The following is a 25,943-nucleotide window of genomic DNA, read 5'->3' as shown; positions in this document are numbered from 1 at the left end:
ACAGATGGATCAATCTTCCTTTGTAAATCATACTCAAATGTATACAGTTCCTCCATTATATGCACATAGAACGGCATAATGTTTTTTGTGCTTTCCATCTCAAACAGAAGTGTTGTCTGAATGCAATAACTAAGACCTGGCTATTGAGAAGAACTGACTTAATTTACATGATCATCTGATATTTTTTCTGGTCAAGGCTCTATTACTTTGCCTAGAATGGTTCACAGTATGGCATTAAACCCATCTATCTTCAGGTCGTACAGGTCAGGTCTGCGGAGAGGCAAGCCACTAACAATAGGAATAAATGTTCATCAAGGTGTTTTTTAACAATAGGAAACATAAGAAAATAAATGATATATAGATATGTCTAATACCATAGTGTGGAACATTCCAATCAAAAAAATAACATTTCCATAGAGAAAAGCATGTAGCAGAATCCGCACCAAAAAAATACACACACTCCCCACGGCTCAACCCCCAGACTTAATCAAACAGTGTACAGTTTATTTACACTATGTCATGATATATAAAATTTAAAATAAGGAGTAAAAATACCACAGATTATTGTAAATTCATATAAAATGTCTGTATAAATGCATAAGTTCCTCAGCTGCCTGCGTGTGCTAAAAGTCTGTCCATCTCTTTCTGCAGCAGCTGGGGCAGGTGGAGTCCCTCTAACAGGAGCTGGCACTGAGTCCTGTACTGCTCCACGGGATCCTCAGGGAAAGATGTCAGTAATGCATTCATACTCCCAAGAAGAGCGCCACCCTAGAGTCAAGAACAAAGAAGTATTAATAGTTGTTTCGCACAATTATCAAGAAATTATTTTATATCAGTGTTCTAAACTTGGTGGTCAATAGGAAATAGTTCAGGGGCCTATAAAACTCTATGGGAGATATTGGAAGAAATATCCAAATTTATGATCCACAAATATCGAATCATTATTGATCTTAATCATATATTATCTTAATCATTATTGATTAAGAATTGGCTCAACAAACTTGCCATATTAATCTTATGGCTTGAAATTCTTTCAACTAACAATTTGAATAATGGCATCACTATTAGAGGCTATTGCTGCGAAATAATATATGCTGCAATCAAAAGCAGAACATCAATTCGATACCTGCATAGAGCACTCCATGACAGACACCGCCATGATAGCATCTTCAATTGTGACGGTCTCCCTGTACATGAGTTTGGCATGTGCTGTGGGGTGGTAAATTGAAGTTACATTTAGTTCTAATGTCTAATATCAAATGTCTATAAACAAATGGTAGATGCCTGTCCTACCTTCGGCCAATCGGCTCAGGCTCTCCAGCATACGGATAGTGGTGCGGGCGTTGCGTCCTTGGCTCTGTCTTTGCAGTTGGTAGTAACTGGTCAGGACTCTGTTGGCATCCTGTGAGAGCTGGGGCTGCAGTCGTTTAATCAAACAGAAGTATGCTTTCATCTTGTCTATAGGCCACAGGCTGGATGAGTCTGCAGGCTGTCCTGAACATGCACCAAGACGTTGGTGATCAATAACAACATAATATTTTGTAACAGCCATTATCAGACAAACAGGTGCCTGACTTTCCATAGTGCACCTTAAAATATATTGTGCTTTTTATTACATACTTTATACTTAGTAAAGAAAAACATTCTTAAAACAAGCCACTTTGTGAATATAGAGTTGTTAAGTAATGGCGTCACTTTCGGGCCCACCAGGCAACTTCACAGCTGTCCTAGCTGGTTTTTTTTGTTTGTTTTTTTATTTTGCCACAATATAGTTTGTCTTGGACCTGGTACTGACATCACACTTAACAACTCTATAGATCACACTATACATTATCTTTAGAGTGAACTATTAAATCAAATGGTCACTCGTCCATGATGGTGCTTCTTGATATACTAGTAAGTGACATAGGACAGAAGAGCAGCACCTGGGCATCCTCTGTCCTCCAAGATGAATGAGGAGATGGTGCGGTCCCACTCTGCGTTCCTGCTGTCCAATAGAACCAGCACCAGGTCAAAGCGGCTGAGCAGAGGGCTGGCCAGGGCCACGTTCTCTGACAGGGACTGGGCAGGGTCGTACTGGCCTTTGGGGTTGGTGGCTGCCAGGATGGTGGTTCTGGTGTTCAGCTTACACACCATACTGGAAGGAGACATTTTAAGTACTACTAAGTATAACATTACCAGGGTTGCAAACACATTATAATTACAATATACAAATAATATTATGGACATAACAAAATACACAAAACTGTAAACCATACTTTAAAAGCAAATGTTTGTGGCATGTCGTACCCAGCTTTGGCAACACTGATGGACTGCTGCTCCATAGCCTCATGTATGCTGATGCGGTCATGTTCTTTGATACTGTTAAATTCATCTATGCAGCACAAGCCCCCATCGGACAAGACCAAAGCTCCCGCCTCCAAGTGCCAGTCTCCCCCATCCTTTACAGCTGCTACAGTCAGGCCTATAAGAACAATAATAAATCCAACATTGACATCATATTTAACGGGGGGAAACTAGCATTATTACAAGGGCATACCTGCATTTGTAGACCCAATCCCAGCTGTGAGCACAGAGCGAGGCATGACTTTTGCTGCATATTTAAGGAACTGAGACTTCCCTGTACCCGGGTCGCCCACCAAAAGCATGTGGCACTCTCCTAGAAAAGACAGAATTGTTTAACTATGAATACACACCTACGGAATATAGTAAACATCAAAACATGTTTTAGATTCTTCAAAACAGCCAGCCTTTGCTTTGATCACTGCTTTACACAATCTTGATATTTCCTGACCCAGACAAGAATGAGAAGGTGTATCCAGACTTTTGTATAATGATCAGAAAAAAAGACCAGATACAGAACGGTACCTCTAACTTTGCCTCCTGTAGAGTCTATCCTCTGTACCCCTCCAGCCATCACCATAGCAACAGCCAGTTTCACCACATACATCCCAAATATCTGTGGGCAAAAACTCATCAAGATCTGGTCCCTACCTACAGAAAAGAAACACGTTACAAACCAACTCCCCAATAGTATCCACCATATACAGTAGTACCATATGGATGGGCCTTAAAGTTCTCACCAGCCAGAGGGTTGAGCTTGTAAGTGTCCCAGAAGTCCTCCATGTCCCTGTGGGCCTCCTCCAGCAGCACAGAGATGGCCGTGTGCTGGTTGTTCACCTCGATGTGGTTGGCCTTAAGGATGAGCTCCACGTCACAACGAGAGCCCTCAGTGAAAGGCTTCCAGCGCTGACACACAATTCCATAGACAGTCACATCATCTCCTGGAAAGAAAAGACAAGCAAGCTACCAGTCACTGTAATCGATTAGGCATGCAGCAATGCGCTGCGATAAGAGCTGCATCGCAAAAGAAATCACAATTTGGGTAATGGGTCCAATTGTGAAATCCCAAAATATACAATTTTTGAATAAGGAAAAGAAAAAAAAAGTGCTTTTTTGAGGCTTTCCACTATTGTAAAAATGCAATGCATTAAAAGCAAGGCAAGATTATTTTTATAGCACAATTCATACACAAAGTAATTCAAAGTGCTACATTTGAAGTTATTCCTTCATGTCAGCTGCACTGAATAAAAGCAAAGGTTCAGGGTCTATGTAGTTCCATTGTCTTTTCTGCTTAACCTAGCTATACGATCTTTGTAATTGGCTTGGCTTTGGCTTTTTTCTCCATTTGCACAAACCTAATTTTAAAAAGCTTAATGATTTTACTTTAGCATGTATTCACTAATATTCTAACGATTCATACAAAGTTTTGCATCGATAATATAATTTTACCTGATTTACAAGAGTCCACCAAATCATCCTCCAGAGCGATGAGCATGGAGCGTGGAATACTGCCCACTGACAGCCGCTGGACCTGTAGTGACATAAATATGTCCAACACAGGGGTTTACACTAAATCTGGTACCAATTTATAATAATTACACCTTAATTAGCTTTAATAAAGCATGAAATTATTATTTATTAAGAATAATTCAGACAATTTACCTTATAAATTGTCACTTCCTGATTGGACATGGGAAGCATATGGCATGACAGAAATCAATGATTATTATTTAGTCTTACCGCAGGTACTATGCTATTCACACCAAACAAAATAATAATTACAAAAAACTGTCATATATAGTTTAAATCATGGGCAGTCTAGAATGTTATGATTGTAGACTTGGCAAAAAATTTCTCTACCACAGGTACTATCCCATCAAACCAAGTAATAATTAGAAAACATGAAAACCTAGATGTAATTTAAATTACGGGTATTCTAGCATGTAATGATGAATGTAGACTTTACATAGAATTCCTCTATCGTCATGACGACACTGGGTCGACTGGTGTCATGCAGCTCTATTCGGTCTCCATGACGACGACTATATGACATCACTCGCAGCTTTGACACAAAGTTGCTGGAGATTTAGTACTGAACAGTTTCATTATTTGATATAACAAATACTGCAGACGCGACAGAGAAAGTCACAGCAGAGAGACAGCAGACGAAAGAATAGTTGCTACTCATTTTAGCTTACAAACTCTTTCAACATCTTCATATAACTTAAAGAAGATAACAAATGGAAGACATAAACACAATTTTCCAAGAGGAATTCATATCAGAGTTTGAGGATCCCCAGTCCGTTTTACCATTCTTGTGTCAGCCAAGTGTAGAGGACTGGGATTATTCTGAACTTTTGCTCTGCGATGACAACTCAGCGGAGACAGATATGAATGTGTGTGGCCGAGACAGAAAAGACCAAAAAAATCCCAGTAAGTTCTCCAAACTGACCAAGAAAGTCACCAAATACACAGGCATGGTCAAGTCGAAGGTCAGAGGAGGGCTGCAGAATATTCAGCAAAGCAAGCTGAAAAAGGAGTTACAGCGCCTCAAAGTGGAAAACGGAGAGCTTGGAGAGCTGAACCAGGAGACCCAAGGAGACGTGGTGGACCTCCAAATGATAGTGGACAATCACAAGAAGCTCATAAGTGTTATGAACCAAGATTTGAACACCCAAAGAGACAAATATGAAGCGGAGATCGCTCAGCTTAAAGAAGCATTGTGTGAATCTCAGAGGTGGAATTCACAGCTGAGGATGGTGGTCCACGATCTTCAGGCGACAGAAGAGAGCTGTAAACGTAACCACACAAACCTCAGCCAAGTGGAAATCTATAAGAAAACGATTTGGGATCTGGAAGAAAATCTCTGCATCCAAAAAGAGGAAAGTAATCATCTCAAACTGGCAAATCAGAACCTCAATGCAGCAATATATTCACTTGAAAATGAAATTGGTCTTCTGAAACAAGAACTGCAAGAAGCCAAAAATGAAAATTTCAAGCTGAAGGATTTTGTTGGTATGGATTTAAAAAAGAACTTAAAAATCCAAACTGAACAAAATGAGGAGTATACCAACGTTCAACAGGACAGGAACAGTCGCTCTGGAGAAATGATGCAGTTGAAACATCATGATACCCAGAAAAATGTGTCCGACTTTGAAAGACAAACTCTAGCTTTTCAAGATCTGAAGAGGTTGGAGCCTCAAGAAATAACAACTCAAGATTACATTGAAGAGATTTATCAACTAAAACTTGAAAACACCAGTCTTCAAAATAAAATCTCAAGTCTAGAAGATCAAGAGAGAATCCAAAATCAGAAAATTGAAGCTTGTGCAAGAGAGAACGTCACAGACTTTCAAAGAGACATTTTTGGAGTTACAGAAGAGCTGGAGGACAAGTTGGCAGCACAGTTACTGAAACGTCTTCATTCTGCTGACGAGACTGTATGGCTGAAGCTGGAAAACACCAAACTTCAACATAAAATGTCACGTCTGGAAGATCAACTGAGAATCCAAAATGAGAAACTGGAAGCTTGTGCAAGAGATAACTTCACAGACTTTCAGAGAGACATTTTTGCAGTTACAGAAGAGCTGGAGGACAAGTTGGCAGCACAGTTACTGAAAAGTCTTGATTTTGCTGACGAGATTGCACAGCTGAAAATGGAAAACACCAGACTTCGAAATGCCAATCACTGGCTTTGTTCACATGCACAATAAAATCAAATTATTATCCCATTTCTGGACCTGTAAGATTATTTTGCTGTTTGTCAGTTTAATAGTCTTAGAACTCTAGAAATCTGATCATAATCCCATTTTGCCTACCGAGGAAGGACCGATCCTTGCAGCTACTTTATGAAATAGTTGCGAGGATTGGAAAATACATATTACATTGGTTCAAAAGCAAAAATAAATATTAAATTGGCTCAAATATTGACTCTGATTTTCTGTGTATCTTCAAATAACTGTATTATGTATGTGTATGTATTATGTGCACACACCATATTTTCCATTGTTCATACCTGTGTATTACTTATAAATTATGTTTTATTACAATTTACAACACTTTCCAATTTAGGTTTGGAAAATTGCACAAACATCACATAAGGGAAGCTATACTGTTCAATTTTACACTACTATATACTAATCTTAAAAATTGCCTAATATGTTATGACCATGACACTCCTACAGGTTTTATTAAGACGTCCACTGCCCCCGACAGGTGGCATTGAAGGTCAAATGCATCGTACATATTTCTTTATGGGGTTCAGTATAGTATACCTAGTTACGATAAAGTGTAACCCTGAATCTGGATTTGTCAGGAGTAATCGGCTGCATTCACAAGATCACAACAGTCTAGGATCCCTATAGTTTAAACTGAGCTGGAGGTCAGGTCAGAATTCTATGGTAGAATTTGCTTTGTTTAACTGTCTTTTTTAATATGGTTAATATCTCTGTAATTACTGGGCCTTTGTAGAAATTTTGCACAACTCTAAAGGCGTTATTGTAAATCAGACAAACCATAAGATTAACATGGATCGTTCTATGTTTGTGGCTTTCCATTTTGGATATTTCTTTGAAAAAAAAACAAAAAAACAATGAATCTCACAAAGAGTTACATATGCACTTGCCCGTCAATGCAACCTATTGCTGTACCTGCTCTTGGATCTTGATCTCCTGGTAGTCTCTGCAGGCAGCGGGCTCTGTGTCCCCAGAGAGGCAGCTGAATTTGTGGGACTCGCAGCTGTCAGGGTTGGGACAGGCCACAGGAGGGACAAAAGTGTAGAACTGGTCAAACTCAGCACTGACTTGAAAAACGTAACGACACTTAGCACACATGTAGTCGCGCTGATACTCTAGAACCTTTCAATGGAAAAAGAGGAAAAGCAAAAAACATAAATGATTTCCACTTCATATCCTAACCATTACCCACAGACATTACATGCAAGTCACATTACAGGGTTATAGGATTATGTTAATAGAGGACTTCCTTTGAAAACTATCCTGTGGTAAAGTGAAATATAATAAATGTGTAATTGGATCAAAAAGAAAAGTATTTCTCAAACTGTGACACACAAGCTCCATCAGGTGGTACTTGGACACCTGATGGATGTCTGGGAAATAAAACAATTTTAATTATATTTAAACTCAAATAATATGGTTAATATGGTTATTGTGTGAAACATGTAGCCAGAATTTTATCACTTGAGTAACTGAGTGAAGTTAATCTTATTCGGCCCACCTTAGAATCACTAGTTCGAATGACTGTGCCAGTGACTGAGAGAAAATGACCCACATCTCTGGATCTAGGGATAGTGTCTCTGGTGAGCTCAGGGCATACAGGTAAACCTACAAAAAGAGATATGAATACAAATGAAGTAATCACTATTTTAAACCCCCTGTAATACAAAATAAGTATAAAAGGAAAAAGCATCTTGTGAATGCTGGCAACAATGTGTTGGACAAAAGGCACACCACAGTCATGTATTTTGGACATGTAAAAACATAAACAAATTTTGGGAAACCTCTACTAGAACTTACACAGATCACCCACACCCACTTTGAAACGCAACCCCTTAAATCTGTTACTGGCAAAACAAATCCAGAAAATGTAAAAGAAAAATATTCCCAACTGTTTTAATAACACAAATAGGTATTATTAAGCAAACTGTCAAACAATGGCAAAAACACTTACACGTACTTCAATTCAACAGAATATATAGAATGAACAAAAATGACAACGAAACTTAGAAATTAAAGATATTGTATGAGTAAAAATGCACATAAGCAACCAACACCTCTGAAAACACAGCTTCCACTTCCTTTTACAGCAAATCAACAATTAAAGGCATCTTAGGTAGTTTGGCACTCACCTGAGATCCGGGCATGAAGTGTGCACATTGGGCTCTGCTCTGCTCCCCTCTGCTGGCCATTTCTTGAAAGCTCCAGAGCAGTTTGTTGTAAAACTTCGTCAAAAAGAACCAAGACTTCCCTGGGATACACATTAAAATAGTCCCCAACCTGTATAAAAAATAAAGCATTCAATAAAACAGCAAATTTATGGAATATAAAGGCAAGCAAAGGTTTTAACGAGGTCTTACTTCCATGTTTGCTTCAAATAGGTTCATGGCATTGACAATTATGGGATGGTGAGTGTGCACGTCAGCTTCGGTGATGACCTGGGTGATATCCTCAGAGTGATGCTCCAGCACATAGTTCTTGAAGACGCTGCGGATGAGGGCCTCCTCCTCTGAGCTCAGCCTCTCACCCTGGGCCATGCTATTGAAGAGTCACAAAAGGCATAAAGTTGATGTTCCTTTGAGAGCAGGTTCAGAATGTTAACAACAGCAGGTCATCTGAGGTGTACGATGTAACTTTTAAAAACACATACAAACATGATGTAAATTTTGAGACATCCAGGGATAAGATATTGTCAACACGTTCAACGAAAGTGTTAAACGTTTAGTTTAAATGCAGGACAGGTAAACATGTCATTCTGTAAAACATTGCAGGCAGTTCAATATCATCTCCAATGAACCGCGCAGAGGACAGACCCTCCACCACTTACATATGCAGTGCACCTTTAAACAAGTTAGCGTTACGTTAGTAGTTGTGACCTTACTATCAATTTACCTGCAGGATAATGTTAAATATCTAGAGATGATAAAGAATCACATGTTCTTGTTGCCACAGCTGTCTTGTGTTTCCCGGGTAGAAACAATCGGCATACGAGATGTTTAAACCCTGAGTTTTGAATTCAAGTTATAATTTGAATCGTCCACCCGCTTTAAATAATTCCTAGGAAGGGAATATGAACAATATAGGTTAGAAAAACTAAACTGAAATCGTTTGTCACACGAAGATAATAATTACACTTTTGGAATAAACGGCTCCCTGGAGAAGAGCACCCTGTAAGGAAAACGTTTGGGAAAAATATAAAGTGCATTCTTTCTTCTCTGACCTTTTTGACAATGCGCGCGGTCGTCGCCCCCTGGTGCCTTCAGAGAGCAGTGCGTCGCGGCTCGTGCTGCTGATGCTGCGCATCCTCCTGCATCCGAGTAGCTCAGGGAGGGCATCCCGCTTCCTCCACGCGTCTGTGGTATGCCCAACATCTAAAGAAATGCGCGTTACATAACCCCTCTCTGTCCTGGGAAACTGTTTTACTCGAATAAGAACATGGAGAGAATTGGAGCAGACGTGAACAAAACAGGTCAGTAGTAAGCTATTGGTGCTTGGTCATCCGAGTGGTAAGCTAATAATGCTAGCAACATTTTCCATAATCCTGCATGAAATATATCAGGTTATTTGTTGCATTTGAAGCGTGCATGACTTCATTATGGCTGTGGAGCTACAGAAGAGCTGGCATGTGGCTCTGATGATATTTATATGTAGGCTAGTCTGTTACATCACTACCACATTCCGGGGAATAGGCTAACTCTTCTCTTAATGCTTTACCAAGAATTATTTGAGCATAGGCCTAGCTATAAACTATTAGTTCTGTTAAATTCACCTTTTAGATTCTAATGAACTGCAAATAAATAGCAGCTGTTTCTTGATTGCGTTATCACAGTAACATTTTTGTGACACATTTTAACGCCTGTTCCAAAGCCTATGCAGCAGTGATACAATCTAAGCGAAGCCCTTTGCTCTTGTTCAGGCTGCAGCAGTCATGGAGGGTCCACAGAGCTCCTGTCCGGCCCCAGCACTCCAGGCCGTGCCCCTCGCAGCAGGACATCCGGCCGCAGAGCCAGCTCCCTTTCTGACAGTGGAGACACGGGCTTCTACACCTACAGCTCCGACAGTGTGGAGGGTACCACAGTTTTTACTATTTGATTCTATATGTACAGTTAAAAATGTTTCAAGACTGTGCACCAAAAAAGTGGATTACATTTTTACATTCTTTGAACTAAACCAACAGAAACTATTGGAATGGAAGGCATTTAAAGATGTACTTTTCTGCTTGTCATCATGGGCATTTTAATGCTTTGCCTGGAATGTTTCACAGTATTCCATTAAAACTTTATATCTTGCATTTATTCCAATTGTAGGTGTTACTGCTTATAAGAAATACCTTCAAAACATGCATTTCTATTGTCAGCAGTCTTCCCTCTCATTATATTTGACCTGTAACTTGGTCCGGTGACGTCACATGCTTGTCTCCATGAAGAAAGTTAAGTTTTAATGCAATATTGTGGAACTTTCCAGGCAAAGCAATAGTCATGTAGGTGACAGACCATCCACTAGAAAAGTTACACAGAACACCTTTGGCTTAAAATATTGTAAAAAATAATTTAATCAAATGAAGTATCCCTCACATACAACCATATCTGTGTGTGGTGTATTCCTCCAGATGTGTCCTCCATTCTGCAGCCCCACTCTCTGCTCGTCTCCGGCCTGTCCCCCACGTCCCTCAGGCCTCTGTCCCTGACCCGCTCATACGACCAGCTCTCCGCCCAACAGCAGAACACAGCGCAGTGGTACAAAACCTGTCAGCAGCTCACCTCCTCTTCATCTCCCAGCACCCACGCGAAGAAGAACAACCAGGAACCCATCCGAAAAAGTTCATCTCTCAACAAGCTGTCGTCATGGGCGGTTTACGACTCCACGCGTACCTATAGCAACACTAAGAACATTGACTTGCAAGGTTCATTGGACAGGGGGTTGCTCAAAGGTTTCAAAAAGGACACAAGCGCCAACAAAACAGATTTCTACCTTCCTTTGACGTCCTCGCTTCGATGCAATAGCTCCCTCCTGCGCTCCCCAGGTTCAGGGCCATGTCATTACTACAAATTGAGCCGGAAGTCCACCAATGTAGAATCAGATCGGACATTACACAGGAGCGCCTCAGCCTTCTCCTCTCCTATCAAACACAACCTGTTCACCGGCTTCACGTCTCCACAAGACCTATGCAGTCGCAGTTTAAGCGAGCAGCCCCCCTTCGATTACCCGCTACAGCCTGAAGTGAGGACGCAGATGTGGCTGAGTGAGCAGTTAGCCTACAAGCCCAAGTTTGAGGTGGGAAAGCATGACGCAGCCGAGAATTATGGGGACAAGCTCAACAGGCAACCAGGGATCCCTTCACTCAAGTCAGGACTGAAGCATGTAAGAGAATTAACACACCCTGAAATACTATAGTCTTTTCATATTCTGTTTTCATATTATTGGAAGTAAATAAGTGTGTACCCAGCCCTAATTTAAAAGTGTCAATGGCAACATGTTGTGATAGGCTGCTATACAGTTCCAATGAATAAATATGATAAGACATTGGAATCTATTGCCAAAGAGATCATAGACTAATACCAGTGGTGGAAAGCATACAGGAAATTTTTATTCAAAGTTGCATGGCTAAAAATTTGTTCAAGTACAAGGACTGCTGGCAAAATTAAGTCAAAGTACAAAGTATGCATGAAAAATGCTACTTATTTTTAAAACTCAATTTGAATAGCATTTTAGGTCACTCTTTAACACAAAACCCGATCAATTATACTGTTGAATCTAGGTTTTTTTTTAAATCACAATCTGTTGACTTTGCATATTCTTTGTATGTACAAGTACAAAGTAAAAGTATTCAGTTGCAATAATGTACTTGTAAGTGCTTAATACTAAATGGCTATGATCTTTTTTCAGATGACGAAGGGCAGTCCGGGGCCCGTTCCTGGTCTAGTGAAGTTTCAGGAGGGGCTGCTGAGACAGAGGGAGCAGGAGATAGATTGGTACTGTCTGCTAAACGTTATTATTGGGAATGTATTTGTTAACATAGTTAAGTTAGTGTTAGTTAATATCTTTATCTGTGGTTGCGTGTCCCTCAGGCAGAAGCAGCAGATTGTGCAGCTCCAGGCCCGGATCACAGAGAATGAGCTCCGGGTGCAGCAGGTCCAGCAGAGCCACAGGGGCAGACTCGATGAGTCCTACATCTACAACAAGGTCTGATCCATCTGAAAGGTTATAGGCCCTCTTTAATAAAACATCTCCTGCTTCCATTGATAACACATGTGATATCCCTACAGGACAGAGTGGGGCTGCCAGGCAAACAAGCTTCCTACACCCTCTGTGATAAGGATCTGAGCCAGAAACTGAGTGCAGCAGAAATGGAACTACTCCATCTGAAAAATGTGTTCAAGCAGGTCACGCAGAAGTACACAGAAGACATATGCAAAATGGACGATAAGGTACAAGTATCCTAGGGCTCTGAATCAAAAGAACACTTGACATTTGTGGCAATATTACATTGCCAAGAGAGACTAAAGTGGATTGTTTTCTGCATTTGTGGCCAAACTTCCTTGTCAATGCCTGAGCTTGTCAAATCTCAGAAGCTAAACTGGGCTGGGCCTGGTTAGTACATGGATGGGAGGCCACTGGGAATATCAGGTGCCACAATGGGGCACCAGTGGCATGAATGTGGTGTGTGTGCGAGTCCTGTCAATCAGTTGGTTGACTATGTGTTTTGTTGTACCAAAGTATTATAAGTAATGTCTGACTTTTCTGTTTACATTCAATGTATTTCATAACTGATACTACCTTGTTCAGATCCAGACCCGAGACCGGTACATCTGCAGCCTAAAGAAGAAGTGTGCCAGAGAGAGTGAACAGAAACTGGAGCGACACCAGCGCGTGGAAACCCTGGAGTGCTACCTTGCCGACCTGCCCACGCTCACAGAGGTGCAGGGCCAGAGCCAACAGGTAAACATCAACCAGAAAGGTCTTCAGTGTCCTGAGACATGCATGAAGACTAAACCATATTTTTTTCTCACTTTGGGCTCAGTTGAAAGAGGTCCAACAGAGAGAAAAAGAGATGGAGCAGAGTGTGTCCTGGTTACAGAAGAGCCTCGAAGAAGGACAAGAGCTCCTGAGAGAAAAGTATCTTCAGATTGAGCAGCAGAGCAAGAGGGAGAATGAGCTCATAGCATCTGTACACAGGTAAAGAACTCATCTTATCTATGGTTATTTCTTGGTTTGTATCAAATTTGTGATGTCTAGATAGCTATATAGTGTTGTCAATTTGAATAGTATATGTAATAATAGTTTTCACACTCCACACCAATATGTATCTCAAATAGAGGTTCAAGGACTCTTTCTAGTGATACACAAGGTAGACTGCAGCTCTAATTTTAGTTTAAAGAAGACCTGTTGTGCTTGGGTTTGCTACACAGCTATAATCTTTGCCACCCGTGGATCATTATGTTATAATTTGCACATTTTAAATCGCAGTATTCATCTAAAATGACTTAATAAAGAAAACAAGTCTGCTGATTTGCGTGTTAAAAAACTGCAATGCCTAATGGGAGCTGGTTTAGATTTGGTGGTAATCAAAAGACTAAATGTGTTCTGAGATTAATTGTATTACATTGTTTTAATTATGTTTTTGTTTTTAGTTTTTAGTTGTTGTTTTTTTGTGAGTAATACACCTATAACTACTAATGTCAATAATGTTGTTTTTATGTTGTAGTCTGCAGCAGAAGGTACAGAGGTGCCTGGAGGATGGGGTGCGTGTGCCTGTGACTGACACAAAGAAGCTCCAGAACGAGAAGACCGAGCTGTTAGAGCAGCAGGACTGCAGCAGCAAGGCAATACCACACACATACACACACACACACAAACAATGTATACTCGATTCTCTAGGACTGTTGTCAGCTAAACAAATTCTTGGTCAGTATCTCCCTTTTCCTGTCAGTCAGTCAACTAAAAAGGGGACATGGCAAAAGCTCTACTATCTCTGTGAACTGACCATGTAACTGCACTCAAAATACTATAACACTAATGCTACATACTACAACAGAGTGTTGACTTTATGCAGTACTAGGAAAAAGTGTATTTATATGGAAAAAGGCAAATTTAATTCATTGCTAAATCTTCTGCTAATCCACTCCCTATTTTCTCCTTTTTGCTTTTGTGGAAATAATTCTTTATAATTTAAATAAAAATAATTAGCCGACAAATACAAATTTTGGTCGACTAGGACACCATTGAGCTATTAATCGACTAAACGACTTAAGGACCACAGACCTAGTGTTCTCAAATTCTATGAAAGTAAAGGGCCTATGAAAGTAAAGTGACTTGTTTGTTTAATGTTTCCTCAGTGATTGATCAACAGAAAGAGCTGATTGAGCAGATATCTCTACAACTGGTGGTGGGAACACTAATATGAAGGACTGGAAATTATTATTATATAATCACAAAAATAAGACTAAAACTTTACAGAGTATATTGAAAGTTGGGAAGAAAAGAGTAAGAGATGGCAGTGACTCAGCGGTTAAAGCGTTTACTTACAAACCCAAAGGTTGATGTTTTGATCCCCGTTCCCACAAGTGTGTACTGCTGTTGGCTCCTTGGGCAGAAAATTTCACTGACCTTGGTTATGTACGAGCAGCGAAGTTACTGTGCCATGGGACAATTGTGGCTTCAGACTCAGTTTAGGTGTGGAGAGCAAATGAATAGTATTGTATTGTTATTGGTTGTATGAAATCATTTTTCATATGTTCAACTCTCCCAGAGCAGATCTAAAGTGAGTTCTATGGTAAGATTTTTCTGATTAGGTGTGTTAATAACTTCTACCTATCCATGGGTTTCAGAATAATGACACGTTAGGATCGTAGCCATAGCAATTAACAATTCAAAACTAAGTATTATATATTTTGAATGGTCAGTCGTCCTCAAAATGGCACTGTATAACAGGAAGTTGAATCCATGAATATGCTGTGTTGATCTCTTGCCTCAGCAGCAGCAGACAGAAGGGGAGACTCCAGGTCGAGCCCGGGCTCTGTCGCAGAGGCCTGAAGTGAGCCAGCTCCTCAGGGACATGTCCATGTGTGTGAGGGACCTCCAGAACCTGGGCACCATCCTGACCCAGAGAGCCCAGGGACAGGAGCCCAACCTGTCCGTGCTGCTGGGAATCAAGTGTATGTATATTTGTCCTATGAGTGTGACGAGTCAACATTATTGTGGAGAAACTATTATAAGGAAGACACACTTAACTAAACACTAACACAAAAGCATTTAACTCTAAAATTATATATACTTCTTGTAGTTTTCTGACAACATACTTTTACTCCTACTTGAGTAATATTTTAGGTAGTAGTAAAGGCTTTGTTACTCTCCCCACTGTGAGTGAGTCATTCATATAGGATTTGTTTGTAATTTTTGTGTCTATCCTTTGGAAATACCAATGTTATATCTCAACACCGGCCCAAAGGGGCTTTTTGAGTTGGTTTGCATTTTTGAGTTTTGAGTTGCATCCAAACTGTTTCTCAGTAACCAAGTTGTAGTTACCCAAAAGCCTTTTTTCCTTCTACTTATATAAAAAGATAAAATTAAATATTGTAAAATTAACCATACTTTAGTACAAACTGTGGCTAATCTACTCCTGAAAATAAACGTTATCTTTATACATTTTTTTCTCATCGACCATGGATTCATATAGTTGATTTGCATTGACTTGTTTTTCTTTCAGCCCTGAGTTTGTCCATGGAAGAGAGTGACAGCAGAGAGCCAGAGGATGAAGAGTTGATGATGAAGCTGCGTGAGGTGGCCCAGCTGAGGCAGGACATTGAGGAGTTGAGGAAGAGTATGGCCCCGCCCCCTGCCCTGCACTGACGATCATAGAGTGGCATAGTGGTTACCGTCCTAGCCACAAGGTCCTAGGTTCAATTCCCAGACACTGGAGTGTCTTTATCCACTCCCTGGTGATACTGTACTGTGGTATTTGCCAGCTAGATTCTCCTGAAGATGGTCTAAAATGTGAATGCTCCCTGAACACTAAGAGAACAGAGAACTAATATATTTTGCACATATATTTGTCTATCATAATCTCCTCTAAATCTTACCTTTCTGATTCTGCAGAATTACTATGTAAAAAAATTGCTAAAAACTATTATTAAACCTGCTACAGTCATTTGTGTGTCAGTGTGTGAGCAATTTGATCTGTTCGCATTTTTAGGTTTTTTAAAGTAATTTACTGATTTTATTTAATGTTTAATTTAGGATTTTATGTTATTTATTATTTAAAAAAGAGAATAGGCAATATATCAACTAGATGGCGCTATAACACCATAATATAGTGTATGACACCGGCGTGGTACATTTGGTTTTGTTTGATAAGGTATTTTAAATTTGCACATCTAATGAGAACATTTAATTTTAAACATCTTAAAGACATTCAACCCTTTTTCTTTTAAATATTTTTTGTCATGCAGCTTGGGTTTTGGGACACAACATTTATTTCCAGCACACGATTTGTCTGAAGATGTAAATTGAATTTCTTACAATCCATGTCCTTTTTTTTTTTCTTTAAACCCTGTCAGAATATTTCTTAGTACTGTTAATTCTGTTGTTATTATTATAGTATCATTATTGCATCTCTTACAAAGCTATAAAAACCGGCACAACATCACTTTAAATACGGTTTCCCGATGAAGACAGAATTGATGAAGCTCTTTCTCTGTGTAGGGAGGAGTTTATCTTATTTACTGTGTACAGGTCCAGAGTGTAGTCCAAGTGAGGGGCTGGGACCCAAAGGTGTGCCGCTGACAGGAAGTGGGCCTGCTGCACATTCCTCCAGCAGATGTTTCACTGAGAAAATATTATGACAGATGGAGAGAGGAAGGTACAGAGGAGACCTGGGCGTGGACCACTGGAGGACTCCGACACAGTGACAGGAGCAGATCCATGTAAACGCATGTTATAATCTCTGTACTACTCCATTTGTGTTTCATCTGTACAGCTGGTACTTTACACCACTGTACATGTTATCTTCTTTTTAAAGGGGACACACTTCACTCATGAGTGAAGATACAGACAAAACGCTCTATGTTTAAAATTCAAGCCTTTAGGGATAATGTGAGAATAAAACAGCGCGACTAATATCAACATGACTCTAACAGAGAGACGGCACAGTCAAGATCCATGGTTTAAATCAATAAAACAGTGTTAAATGGATATGCCCCAAAGGAGACTTCAATTACTTAAATTCAACAACTGAATGAAAACAGTGTAAATATTATCGGTCCAAAGTTGACCATGCTTCCTACAACCTACGAATCCACCTCCTTACCAACCTTATACTGGGACCTTCAAACGTGTAGAGTTTGTAAGACTATTTTTTAGAAAGAGGACTAATCTAGACTAGATCTAGTTTTTGTTTTATAATTTAGCATTTTAGGTTCCTGTACAATATTTTATACTGATTACTGATCTATTTCTTATACACATGGATATTCATAAATAATATACAATATTATTTATTAGATTATTTATTATTTATTATTAGAACTGTCTTCATATTAACTACTAACCAGAGCAGATAATATATAGTGTCTTGTTTCATCAACTACCTGTCTATGCCTCTGTGCAAGTCCAATGATGGATAACTGCATTCACAGGTCTGTGGTGCCTTATACATGACAGTTACACATAGCTTTGCTTTACCTGACACTTTATGAGGTGCAGAGTGTCAGAACATTTGTGTGTGAAGGCAGACTCCGGTTGGACCAGTCGGAGCTCTCTCTCTCACCTATAGAATCATAACTGGAGCGTATGGAACTGTTGTGATGTGAGGCCATTTGAACCTGATCCAAACGACAGCGGGTTGTAGCAGGATCTCAGTTTGACCTGAGGCCAAAGCTAGTCCAAAACAAATATCTATGAGACAGCATAGAGAATGGAGCAAGTCCTGGAGGAGGGGCGATGGGAAACTGTGGTTCAGGCGCTTCCAGCAATAGCAATAATGCATTTTTCCAAACTGAACAAGATCAGAGTGTGCTCAAATGAAATGAAGCATTTCAACTGGAACTACACTCTCTCACACGGATTTGATTTCCAGAAAAAAAAATCCTTGGATTCTGTAACCTTGTTTCTGCAATTTGGAAAAATACAAAATTAGCATCACACTGCTAAATCCATATGGTGTCATATTGTAATTTACATAAGTCTAAATCTACATAATCTACATAACACATCTATTTAGTCAATTTCACAACATTTATAATGAGAATAAACCAATGCACTTTGAATGCACGTTTACATTGCCATCAGTATTCATTCAAACTGTGGCCACAGCTGCCCTGGGGCAGACTGATGGAATCCAGGCTGCCAAACTGCGACGCTGGCCCCCTCCAGCAACCACTCCAGCAATTCACTCACACATTCTATAGCAAGGTGAACTGTCTTGCCCAAGGACACAATGACAGAATTGATTTGAGTGTGAATCTTTCCTCTGACATTTAAGTTCAAGTTTATTCCCTCAAAAATCTGAAATTGTTATTGAATACAAATAAAACTATGATTTTTGAATTGCAGAAAATAAATTGTTCAACCTTTCTTTGTGTACTAGATTATGGAGACATAATCTACATGCAGACTTCAGTCTCTACTTTGAAACCTTTAGACACACTCTTTCACTCAGCTCTTCGTTTCATAACAGGTGATGAATATAAAACCCATCACTGTTCACTCTGTGAAAAGTAGGTTGGCCGTCACTGCAGAAGAAACCAACTCTGTATAAAATATATTTGTAAGTGACTATTTAATTGACTGCCTGAGTATCTCTCTTGTTGAAATTTGTTACAGGAACTTTTAATACAAGATCTCATGTTTGTATGAGTCTAAAAACTCACTTATTGGGAAAGAGTTTTACTTCCCCAAAAGGGAATATATTTCAAGGACATAAAAACTGGATAGATCGGTGCCACTACTGCACTTTGATAATCTGGTGATAAACATTTATACTCACACCTGCTCCTGTTTTTAATGTTTTAAATGGACCTCTGTAGTCAGTTGGTTTTTGGTCATGAAACACAGAATGTGGCACTTTCACTGGGTTCTCCCTGTAGAAATAAAAATAAAAGAAAATTGAAAGTTGATGAACAAGCTCCCCGTTTCTACAGAATTAATGTTTTCCCCGTAATGTGAAAGGAGAAGTGGAGGACAGAATGGAAAGGGAAGGAAAAAGAACAAAAAAACCAACAACCCAAAAATAAAAAGATGAAATAATAGAAGAAAGTAAATAGAATATAAAGTAAATAGAAAGTAAATATAGAGTAAATTGTGAGATTTTTTTATGAGAAATAAAGCATTTAAAACTGGAATTATATACTATCTTAAACAGATTAGATTCTCAGAAAATAATATTCAGTTTGCGACTAATTTGGAAAAACATAAAACCGTTGTGATAAAAGAATGAAGAAGAGAGAAGAGAAAAAAGAAAGAAAAACAAATGCCACACAAAAGTAGCTGAAATAACATAAACTGAATGTCTAATAGTTTGGTTTTGTATGTATTGTTGTGTTTCAGATGAAATCACAACATTCTTAACACAGATGAGCAGCAGTAGGTAAATAAATATAGTTAAAATGCTGATTTACGACAAGTCAATGGACCTAGTCACTGAGAGAAATGATCAGGTTCAACATTTGTGGATTTACCTTTTAGATATTTCATGACAAAGTACAATGTAATCTTATCAATAGAAAAAACTATAACTATAAACAAAAACTACACTGATTATCACACGAGAGTAACATTCACCTGTGCACATGGACGGCAAGCTAGTAAAGTGTCTTGCCCAAGGACACAACAACACTACGCACTGACCTAACACACGGATTTGAACCAACAACATTCAAGTTTTAAGTCATTGCTCCACTGCTTCAGCAATCACAGTTTTTTTTTTCCCTTGTAATGCAAAAGGAGAAGTGCATGGAAATGGAAACAAGAAGAACAAAAATAAATAAGACAGTTTCTGGAAACAGAAGTGACATTGGAAATCTAATCTCTGAAACCTTTTGTCCATATTCCGACAGCCTTTCTCTGCTTTCTTTCATTGAAATGCAGATGAGTCGGTTTAGTTTAGAGGGAGATGACCGGAAAAGTGCCTCCTTTTGCAGATGTTTCAGTCCAGTGCCTGACTTTAATCCTGATTATAAAGGAGAGCTGAAGAGCAGACAGGAGCAGCCAGAGGGAACGCAGGAGCAGCCAGAGGGAACGCTGACCTTTGGAGGAGCAGGCAGTGAAACATTGTTCTTCTGTGTTATGGAGATTTCTGCTGCAAATGAGATGTGTCCACTGCCAGGGGCCAAGCAAGTTCAGGTGCACAGCTATTCACAATGTGACAGTACTGAGAATGGTATTACCCACAAATACTACTTTTTAATCACAGTTCAGAGCTTGTATACCCAAAACAAAGTCTAGTTAAAGGTCCTATATTACACCAAATGGATTCTTGTGAGATTTTGCCCATGTTATAGTGTTGATACCTCATCAAAAATACCCAGTGTTGTGTTTAGTTTCATTCACACACGTTTGAATAATCCTTTAGTACTAGTCTGTCAGTAGTTTTCAAGTTAACAGCTACCTTTTAACTTTAGTTTAATACAAATTGTCACTTTCAAGACTAAAATCATCTAAAAAGATTCTAGTGGAGGTGTGTGGAGTTTAAAAACACAGTGGGGCACTTCCTGTATTACCACATGACATCACAAAGTGGAACAGAGTGTTTTCTGTTTGAGGGAAGAACTCAGCCTAAATATGCAGGTTTGTGTGTTAAACATGTGTGAATGAAACAAAACACAACTCCAGGTCTGTTTGTGATGAGGAAACAACATTGTGACAGATCAAAAATTAGTATAAAATAGGCCCTTTAAAGTTGCACAGTGTAACTTTTCACAGCATGGGATAATTTATCTAGCTTGCATTTATTCAGTTACAGCTTTACATATTGACAAAAAATGCTCGGAAAACGTGATGAGCCCTCTTCTTGACACAGATCTGACCTGTAATTTGACTTAGGGGCATCACATGTTTGTCCTCATAAACAGGACATTACAAGAAATAGATACAAGCAACTTCAACCAGAAAAATTACACAGTGCACCTTTAAGATTATTATAAATTAAATTACCAAACAGAAAAAATTGGAGGAGGTATCAAGACTGTTTTTTTTTCCTTTTTTTTTTTTGTATGTTGAGTTGTAGATGTGATGTTGGATGTTGATTCAGCTGACCTCACATGTAACTGTCAAAATGCTATTGCATAATTTATTCCAAAAAATGCTTTTTATCGACAGCAGCTAACACATTATGTTGGATGTGTAAGCCTAATAAAGGTTCAGATTTCTGGCTGACAGCCTTAAATCCACTCGGTCGTCTCTAAGGACACACGCTCATTTGCCCCCACACCGTCGTCATGGTAACCCTTCCTCACAATAGCAGCTCCATTCTGCTTTTAACAGGCATGACGACAGCTTACACCGCACACCTGACATGCTCCGAGTGTATGTCTTTAGTAACATCTGCTCAGAGCCTGTGCTGGTTCAGGTGACGTAGTTGGATTAGACTATATTGTACGTTTGAACGCCTCTGTAATAATATTATGACACTAAAAACTGATAAGAATCATTGTGTTTTGGGGTGTGGTCCTGTGAGACTTCTATCTTGACATGGAATCTAAAGCGTCAAATGATAAGTTTAAGAAAATTGTAAAAAGTGTCAAAAGTGCGTGTATGTTTTTGTTAATAGATGTAGAAGGATTAAACACATCTGTCTTGTCTCTCCATGGATCTGACCTGTCACTTGCCCTGGTGGTGTCACTGCAGTAATGTAATATTGATGTCATTTTCTGTCATGTTGATGATGTTGGCTGTTACCATGGCTTTGTCTTTCTTGGAAAATAGGTTGTGAATCTCAAAGAACTTGAAAAAATAAAGGTAGAGTATTAAAAAAACCTTCTGGATTAGATGTATGTCCCCCTCTGCTGGCAACAGTGATTAGTGAGCGATGTTGAAAGAGCAAATTAGCAGCGCAACTATGGACAATCTACATGAATGAAATGGTGGTAATTCAGTAAATGAACAAGCAACACGACCAATTTAATCTTTTTCTCGTTCGACAGCAGGTCTGGGCTGTATTGCAAATCGCGAGATAGGTTCAAGTCCTCGGCTCAGTTCTCTCTATTCGCTCACAATGGGGAGGGCCAATGTCCTCATGTCAGAGCGGGCCCCAGCCTTGAGTTTCAGTTCAATGTTGACGCTTGAAAATGAAAACCTGCTGTGTCACATCCCACACCATATCACCGGACCACCCAACCGGAGCTGAAAACCTGAGCAAGGACGATTTATACTGTCCTGCACCCTCCCCCTGTCAGGCCCTCCTTTCTGAGAAATATGGGCAAGAATATGGTATGTGTTGGAGAGGAGGACTTGCATTGTATACTGTCTATGCGCTGGCTTCTTTGGGGACTCTTTTATCAACTGGAGAGGTGCTTCAACTGATTCAACGCGGGCTGTGCTTTATTTCAACCGCTCTGAAGTCCGTACACTGCCAATGGAAAAGTGTAGAAGGAGAAGACAGAATATGGGGCCATGTACTGGGGAAAGGGTCTGGTCTAGTTTATAATTCACGAACAAAATTCAACTTAGGAACTTGCTTACACTGCTCAAGAAAGAAATGTCAAAACAAACAATTGATACTTTGCAGGGGCATTGCTGCGGGGGTTCTGCATTTATGTCTATGACGGAATGTTCAGCAGTTACCATGGTGACACAATGCAGTCATTAGCACACGCTGCGAAAGATGTTTTAAGATCTCTCTTTGAACCTCCTGGAAAAAACACAGAAAGGATTTAAACAACACACTCGTACAGGTTCAGGGCCCTGTTTAGGTGTTTGTGTTTGTTATTTCATCTAAGTCATTTCTTTATAGGTCAAATTAGGGTAAAATAAAGATCAGATTAAAGTCTAACTTGAGTAATTCATGATGATTCAGACAGAGCATAGCCTCCAGTTAGCTTTGATTGAATGATATCATGATGTATGTCTATTTGTGCTGATAAAAAAAAAGGTTCTGAACTTTGTGTCTGTTTTTGTTTCATTTAAATATGACAGTTCAACAGTTCTCCAGTTCATTTTCCCCTATGGATATGTTATGCTTCACCTGGAATGTTCCCTAGTAAGGCATTAATCTTGCATATCACCGTGGAGATAGCAGCTGACACCAACAAACACCAAGTTATAGATCAGATCTGAAGAAGAAGCAGCTCTTTTTTGCAACTTCAGGCAACTGCAGAACATTTCACACAAAGCTCTGACATCTCCAAGGAGACGAGCAAAGTTACACAATACACCTTTAACAGCTTCTACTACAGAATTCTCACCTGCATCTGCGTCCTCTATCTGAATTTTAAAGTTGAGCTCTCGAGAACGTTATGATTGGTACCTATTGTCACTGACTGTTCTGAACTGATTCAAGCCTCAGTGTCAGGGTCTGCTGGGGTCTCTTGAGTGCTCTTTTTCCCACCGCTGTGCACCAAAGGCTTTTGTGTCCAGAGAGAGTCCAGGGGTCAGCTGCAGACCCCCCACAGGTCAACCAAAGAGAGAGAGAAAGAGACGGAGAGAGAGACGTGAGCGAGGGGGGTGGGGAGTAGGAGGGGCATGGCTGTGACGTCAATACAGACATTTGAAAAGTTCACTAAAGAATTTGAATTACAAGATGTGCGTGAGTAAATGGGCCAAGTGTGTCAAACGGCTGGGTACATTTACACAGACAGAAAAAATCAGATAACCCGATAAGTTCCAACGTCATTCGGGAGACAAAGCACAATGCATTTTAAAATTCTCTTTCTTTTTCAGTCTGTAACATTTTTGTCTTTGTTTTTTGTTTGGTGTGAACAACCACGAAGAAATCAGCTTACTTTCGTGTCATGTAGGCTGTTTGCGTGACATTTCAATGATGTGCTAACTCCAGAAATCAGATAATAATCAGATTTTGGTTTGAGTGTAAAAATAGCAGCTGAACTGTTGCTAAGTTTTGCCATGGTGGTTCGGTTCAAGATTTCACGAAATATCAGAAGTACTGTAGACTTGATTGGGCAATTGACAGGACAGTAAGCCTGAAATGGAGTACAGAATGAGAAGAGACATTAAGAAAATACACAAATCCGTGAATCGAACAAGGCAAATTTCTTGACATGTGTGCTGAGGCCTCCTTCATATTCCATCTTCCAGAGAGGAACCATAAAAAGTTAGCATTTGGAGAAGCCGTGGTGTGTCAAAGCGTGTTATAGAGGCTTTGTTAGTTGGCCTGAGTGTAACTTTGTCTGCAATAATAGCTATCACTTACTGAAGCGGTTGGGAATCTGCAGGAGCTCCACTGTTACTGCCTCAGGGACCTGCTACTGAAGTTTCCGGTTGGAGGAATACAGCCAGGCAGATATCAACACCATTCCAGGGTAGCCTAAATTGAAAAAGTTGGAGATTTTAAGATGCTATTGCTAAATATTGCTAAATAGTATACTTAGAGTTCATTCACTTTCCAGTAACACGGTGAAAAATATATTTTTCAGTAGTGACCCAGCAGCTTGTTTACTTTTTAATGCCGTTTCTGCTAATGTCTTTCTTTGGACATTTTGCACATCTGGCCAGTAATTTCTTAATATTCTTAAAAACTCCAATAGGAAACATGTCCATATAGGGATTCTTGTATATGAGAAATTAAGCTCCTGACGCAAGAGAGACACAGACAAATGAGATAAATCGTAATTCGATGACTGAAGACGATGTGGTAAAGGTGGCTGCTGGTTCTGCTGCTGCGGTCATGAAAGGGCATAGGAGAGTTTTGCATTAATATTTACAGGATATGTATAGTTTGGGAGGTGAGATGAAAATAGATATAGTCCAAAAATATACCAACAAACACAAGCAACCTGAGAAGTGAAACCTGAATCAGAACTGTGACAACTGCAAGACAGAGCTAGTGCTTCTGGGTTAGGAGTGCCCTTTCTAGCTCCAAGGTATTTTTATACGTTACTTTAGCGTATAACAATCTGATGATCTGTTTTTGAAAATCACTTGATACAAAATGCATTACAGGGAGACTTAAGTTGTTGTGTTTGTCTAAAGTGACTGTTCTAATCTGATATCTGATACAGGGGCTGTGTCCTGGCATAAAGATGGAGCTGGATCTCAATTTTCTCTGCCCCACAAAGGAAGTATCAGCAAAAGACAACCAGAAAAAGGCCACCGCACCCACCCTTTATTTTAGCTTCCAAGGTTTCCATGGCAACCTTAATGCTATTTAGTCCACTGCAAGCAAAGCGATCCTCGTAGGTGCTTAGAAGAAAGAATACCTCAGATCCAGCACTTTGGAAACAAGGGTTGAGTGTGTTGTTGTTGATGTGAGTCAAATCAGTTTTGGTTTGTTTTTGGTTTGGGTTTTTTCTTTTTTTTTTTGTCTTTAATCATGCTGTGAAATTATTCATTTTGATTGTGTAGTTTCCTGAATTTAATCTAGCATTTAAGATTCAATAAAAGTAACTAAAAACAAGCAGTTTTGAGTTGAGTTTCTGTAATTGATGTTTTCCTGGTTTCATTCGCACATGTTTAAATAATCCCAAATTATCCAACTTGATATCTTAAAATAAAATAAAAACTGTGCGCCTCCATGTTTTTTGTTTTTTTAACAGTTATACTAGAGTATAGCTAGAGTACTATCTCATCATCAGCTGTCAAATTTGCTTAAAGAAGGGGTTTTATGCAAAATCGACTTTCTACCATGTTATAACATTGTTTCCTTATCAAAAACATGCCTGAAAAAGTTTTATATGTCATCTCTGCATATTTGAGTCA

General features: G+C 39.4%; 2 protein-coding genes across 2 annotated transcripts; one reads left to right on the top strand and one right to left on the bottom strand.

Moving 5' to 3' along the window:
* Positions 1–9,039, bottom strand: mcm9 (minichromosome maintenance 9 homologous recombination repair factor). The gene is made up of 14 exons (XM_033991435.2): positions 8,970–9,039; positions 8,438–8,615; positions 8,210–8,357; positions 7,579–7,685; positions 6,993–7,199; positions 3,793–3,874; positions 3,084–3,284; positions 2,869–2,994; positions 2,540–2,659; positions 2,290–2,464; positions 1,926–2,137; positions 1,294–1,494; positions 1,127–1,209; positions 1–768 (listed from the first exon to the last, which is right to left on the bottom strand). Exons 2-14 carry the CDS (start codon positions 8,612–8,614, stop codon positions 607–609), a joined length of 2,001 nt encoding a protein of 666 aa, XP_033847326.1. The 5' UTR covers position 8,615; positions 8,970–9,039; the 3' UTR covers positions 1–606.
* Positions 9,040–9,363: 324 nt separating this feature from the next.
* Positions 9,364–16,156, top strand: cep85l (centrosomal protein 85, like). The gene is made up of 11 exons (XM_033991434.2): positions 9,364–9,546; positions 9,994–10,146; positions 10,687–11,438; positions 11,964–12,049; positions 12,146–12,260; positions 12,344–12,505; positions 12,864–13,016; positions 13,099–13,253; positions 13,783–13,900; positions 15,052–15,232; positions 15,784–16,156. The coding sequence occupies exons 1-11, from the start codon at positions 9,513–9,515 to the stop codon at positions 15,924–15,926; spliced, it is 2,052 nt and encodes a 683-aa protein (XP_033847325.1). The 5' UTR covers positions 9,364–9,512; the 3' UTR covers positions 15,927–16,156.
* Positions 16,157–25,943: the final 9,787 nt, after the last annotated feature.

This window comes from Periophthalmus magnuspinnatus, chromosome 24 (assembly GCF_009829125.3).
Source record: "Periophthalmus magnuspinnatus isolate fPerMag1 chromosome 24, fPerMag1.2.pri, whole genome shotgun sequence".
Lineage (NCBI taxonomy): Eukaryota > Metazoa > Chordata > Actinopteri > Gobiiformes > Gobiidae > Periophthalmus > Periophthalmus magnuspinnatus.
Note: the sequence above shows the minus strand (reverse complement) of the source record. Positions and strands in the feature narration are given on the sequence as shown.

What these genes read in the sequence shown, in the direction of transcription:
- mcm9 (XM_033991435.2), bottom strand. Translation starts at nt 8,614, where the DNA reads ATGGCCCAGGGTGAGAGGCTGAGCTCAGAGGAGGAGGCCCTCATCCGC. An exon ending in TTCGAACTAGTGATTCTAAG is followed by an intron (nt 7,200 to 7,578) that starts GTGGGCCGAATA and finishes TTCCATTGAAAG; the next exon opens with GTTCTAGAGTATCAGCGCGA. An exon ending in CCTGAGCCGATTGGCCGAAG is followed by an intron (nt 1,210 to 1,293) that starts GTAGGACAGGCA and finishes ACCACCCCACAG; the next exon opens with CACATGCCAAACTCATGTAC.
- cep85l (XM_033991434.2), top strand. Translation starts at nt 9,513, where the DNA reads ATGGAGAGAATTGGAGCAGACGTGAACAAAACAG. An exon ending in TATGCAAAATGGACGATAAG is followed by an intron (nt 12,506 to 12,863) that starts GTACAAGTATCC and finishes TACCTTGTTCAG; the next exon opens with ATCCAGACCCGAGACCGGTA. An exon ending in TGCAGGGCCAGAGCCAACAG is followed by an intron (nt 13,017 to 13,098) that starts GTAAACATCAAC and finishes CTTTGGGCTCAG; the next exon opens with TTGAAAGAGGTCCAACAGAG.